Here is a 4,309-nt window from a genome sequence, read left to right on the forward strand (position 1 = left end):
GGTTGCCGATTGTTTATTTAAGACGCTTCCGGTAGCCCAATTCTTTGTAAATATTCAATCGTATTCAGAACTAAACATAAAATTCCTAGCAAACTTTCTCGTGTGTGCGCTAGTCGATTCGCGATCGCAACGAACGTTCAATCACCAATATCACTGTTCCAAGATCGTTGAGTCGCCAATAGCCCATTGTGCAGCTCTAGTGCGACGTACTGAACTACAACAGCAACAACTACAACAACAACAACCGAGATCGTTGAGATCAGGTGAGTAGAAGTAGGCAACCGATAACGTAAACAATTCTCATCGCTAATGTTTACTTCTTTCTGGTAAAATTCTTTACCGGGGTAACTGTACTGAAACATAATGTCTTACTTAGACCGAAGAAGACATTAATTAACCATATTTGTGTGAAGAAAAGTTTTAAAAAAATTGTTTTTGATTTGCAACTTCTTGGATCAAATTTATAAGTCTGCGTATTCATAATCTCGTACATGTAAAGTGAATTAGTAGAAAGCGTTTTAAAAAGGTTATTTCCATGCAGATCTATTTCATAGAATATCTTCTTTATACAGAAAAAAAATTGATGTGAATGATAAAATATCTTTTTGCTGACAGTTAATAAGATTCATATTGTGCGTGCATAAATATTTTTTTTAAAAATATTGTGTTTTCTGTACGATTTATATAAACAATAAACTATTCATTCAGTGTGTGAAAATTGTCCATGAGCAAAGGAAAAATTATTATTAAAGACAATCTCATTCAATGTAGCAACAATAACAGCGAATAGTCTCTGTGCAATGTGTGTCATAGTTGCAATGATGTTCTAACAGAAAATTATTTTCTTACATGGAAATTTAATGTTTGTGTTGATGAGTTTCCAATTGTAGTTTATAATTATTCTTCGTTATTATAAAACATTTCACTTCTATTCTAACAATTATACTAAAAAAAGTAGTTAAATTTCATTGTTATGTGTTCATAAGATGGAAATAATTTATTTAAGCACTCATTGTGATAAATTAATCAAGGAAAAAAGAATAATTTAAGTAACACTTTAAACGAACTTTTCATGCAGTGCATTATTAAACAGTTATAAATAGATTAAAATTTCAGATCACTGATTACAGTTTCAGATAATTAAGCTGTGTGTCACTTTCATAAAACATATATGATTTAATATTTATACACAAGAAATTTAAATTGTGATTTTCATGTTCAGACTAAGAAAATATTTTCTGTATTCAGTTTGTGCAATTTAATACTCGTAAATAGAATTAAACTTTGTTGACTTTTTCGTATTTATGTTAATAAATAAGAGCTTGCTTTTCTTGTGTATGATAGAACATTGATATAGGAATTTGAAATGAAAGTTTTTTATATTCATCTTTATAGATAATTTCAAACCTTTCAAGTCGGTCAAAGTGAAAAAATTTTTTTTTTGCTTTTCTTGGTTTATAATGAACAATATTTCTGCAGTGTCTTTGTGTATAAAATGCTAATGAAATCAAATTTGATAATTTCATGTTCATAATAGTTAATATCATAAAGTAAAATAATTTAATTTAGTTTTGTATCTTGGTATGTTCAACAAAAGAGAAATATTAAAGTTGGTTGCGAAAAAAAAATTATTCAGTAATTACTCAATATAATTAAAATTAATGCTTTCATAGATGCACCTATTTATAAATCATATTTCCTCTGTATTATATTTTACTTAATTAAAAATATAGTCAAAGTAAGTGACTTGATAGAGCATGCTCTTTTTCGTATCACATGTTATTAAAGGCCTAATTTAATTCAGAATAAGTATCATCCTGTGAGTAAACCTTATTCTTGTTTTTGTAACAAGATTTTTTCAGGAAAAGCCCGTCTAAACACTATAAAATTCATACTGGTGAGAAGCCTTTTTCTTGTAGTATATGTGATAAGATATTCTCAATGAATGATTAGGAATTAATACAGTTGTGTTCATACTAGGAGAAAACCTTATTCTTGTACTATATGTAATAAGGGTTTTTCACAAAAAAGTCAGAAAAATGGCTAAACTCAATCGTGCTCATACTGTTGAGGAACTTTATTCTTGTAGTATATGTAATAAAAGTTTTTTACACAAAAGTCATCTCACTACACACAGTCGTGTTCATACTGGTAAGAGGCCTTTTTCTTGTAGTATATGTAATAAGAGTTTTTCACAAAAAGGTAATCTGGAAAGACATAGTCGTGTTCATACTGCTGAGAAGCCTTTTTCTTGTAGTATATGTAATAAGAGTTTCTCAGAAAGATGTAGTTTGACTGAACACAGTCATATTCATACTGGTGAGAAACCTTTTTCTTGTAGTATATGTAATAAGCGTTTTTCAGTAAAAAGTAGTTTGAGAACACACTGTCGTGTTCATACGGGTGAGAAGCCTTATTCTTGTATTATATGTAATAAGAGTTTTCAAAACAGAATGAGTCTGAATGAACACAGTCATGTTCATACTGGGGAGAAACCTTATTCTTGTAGTATATGTCGTAAAAAGTTTTCAATAAAAAGAAATCTGACCCGTCACAGCCGTGTTCATACAGGTGAGAAGCCTTATTCTTGTAGTATATGTAATAAGAAATATTCACTGAAAAGTAAGCTGACCAGCCACAGTCATGTTCATACTGATGAGAAGCCTTATTCTTGTAGTATATGTAATAAGGGTTTTTCAGTAAAAAGTAATATGACTATACACAGTCGTATTCATACTGGGGAGAAACCTTATTCTTGCAATATATGTAAAAAGAGTTTTTCACAAAAAAGTCATCTGAAAGAACACAATCATGTTCATAGTGGTGATAAGCCTTATTCTTGTAGTATATGTAATAAGAGTTTTTCACAAAAAAGTAATCTAATACAACACAGCCTTGTTCATACTGGTGATAAGCCTTATTCTTGTAGTATATGTAATAAGAGTTTTTCACGAAAAGATAATCTAATACAACACAGCCTTGTTCATACTGGTGAGAAGCCTTATTCTTGCAGTTTATGTAATAAAAGTTTTTCATTAAAAAGTAGTCTGAAAAAACACTGTCATGTTCATACTGTTGACTAGCCTTATTCTTGTAGTATATGTAATAAGGGTTTTTCACGAAAAAGTCATCTCACTAGACACGGTCGTGTTCATACTCGGGAGAAGCCTTATTCTTAGTTGGTTTATGAAACATGATATAAAGTAGTGTAGATTGCTTCATAAAATCAATTTTTTGTTCTTCTAAGTTTTTTTTAATTCCAAAAACTATTTAATAAATAATTAAATTTAATAAGGAAATATGCAAATGATTTTAATTTGTCATTTTGAAATAACTGCTCAGTTCATTAAAAAAAAATATATATATGTCATGAGGTCTTTATGTATAAGTGTGTGATATTAATTTGTAGTTCTTTTCTTATAATGGTTCATCACATTTTCAATATCTTGTTATAAATATTTCTATTTTTCTATAAACGGTTAAAATAAAATGCACTTTATTTAATTTTATACTTATACTGTGTAGTATAACATAATGGACAAAGAAATTAAGTTTAAAAAATTTGTCAAAGATATTTTTTAAAAATTTTTATTTTTAGTACAATTTCCATATCTTGTACAAATATATTTCTATTTTTTGTTTAAAGACAATTAAAATAAATTGCATTTGCAAGTTTTTCAATGAAATATGTAAAAGACATTCTTTAAGATTTATTTCATTTTATTTTTTAAGCTATTATAATGATGTTCATGTGAGGTGATTTATTGTTACAAGTAAGGCAATCATTTTTTGACAATTATGTTCCTAATGTTTAATAATCTATTTTTTGTTGTGTGTGTAATAAAATATTTTTACAAAGTAGATAGCTTTCTGGTTGCTCATAGTCGTGTTTATTATGGTGTGATTTACTATTGTACATTATACAATAGAAAGTAGTATTCCTAACCTAATAACCTAACTTTTCTTCGATGTGAGATGATATTGTACTTTTTGTCAATTGAGATAACTCAGCACTGTGAAAAGTTAAATTTATAAGGCTGGATAATGTAATTTTTCTTCTTCTTTTTGTGTAATAAGATATTCTCACAATATAGCAATATGGTTGTTCACCGTTATGTTTATTATGGTGTGATTTGCTATTGTACATGATGCGACGTATGAAAAGTTAAATTTATTGGGTTGAATAACCTAACTTTTGTACTCGGGTGAGCGTTGCATTTTGAACCAGTTTAGATAATTGTGGCATCTAGTGGTGAACTTCTTTTTCAATGTATGTAGTAACCTGTGACAACAGTTTGCACTCATTATC

The 4,309-nt window shown here is 28.5% G+C and overlaps 1 protein-coding gene across 1 annotated transcript; it reads left to right on the forward strand.

The window, feature by feature from the left end:
• The first annotated feature begins 289 nt into the window (after positions 1 to 289).
• On the forward strand, positions 290 to 3,861 carry LOC107446448 (uncharacterized). Its single transcript, XM_016061117.4, has one exon. It carries the CDS (start codon positions 2,040 to 2,042, stop codon positions 3,081 to 3,083), a length of 1,044 nt encoding a protein of 347 aa, XP_015916603.1. The 5' UTR covers positions 290 to 2,039; the 3' UTR covers positions 3,084 to 3,861.
• Positions 3,862 to 4,309: the final 448 nt, after the last annotated feature.

Source organism: Parasteatoda tepidariorum, chromosome 2, assembly GCF_982258835.1.
Source record: "Parasteatoda tepidariorum strain Cologne lab strain chromosome 2, Ptep-v5.0, whole genome shotgun sequence".
Lineage (NCBI taxonomy): Eukaryota > Metazoa > Arthropoda > Arachnida > Araneae > Theridiidae > Parasteatoda > Parasteatoda tepidariorum.

Bases quoted from the DNA above. Each gene is read 5' to 3' on its own strand.
- LOC107446448 (XM_016061117.4), top strand. From the start codon at position 2,040: ATGGCTAAACTCAATCGTGCTCATACTGTTGAGGAACTTTATTCTTGT.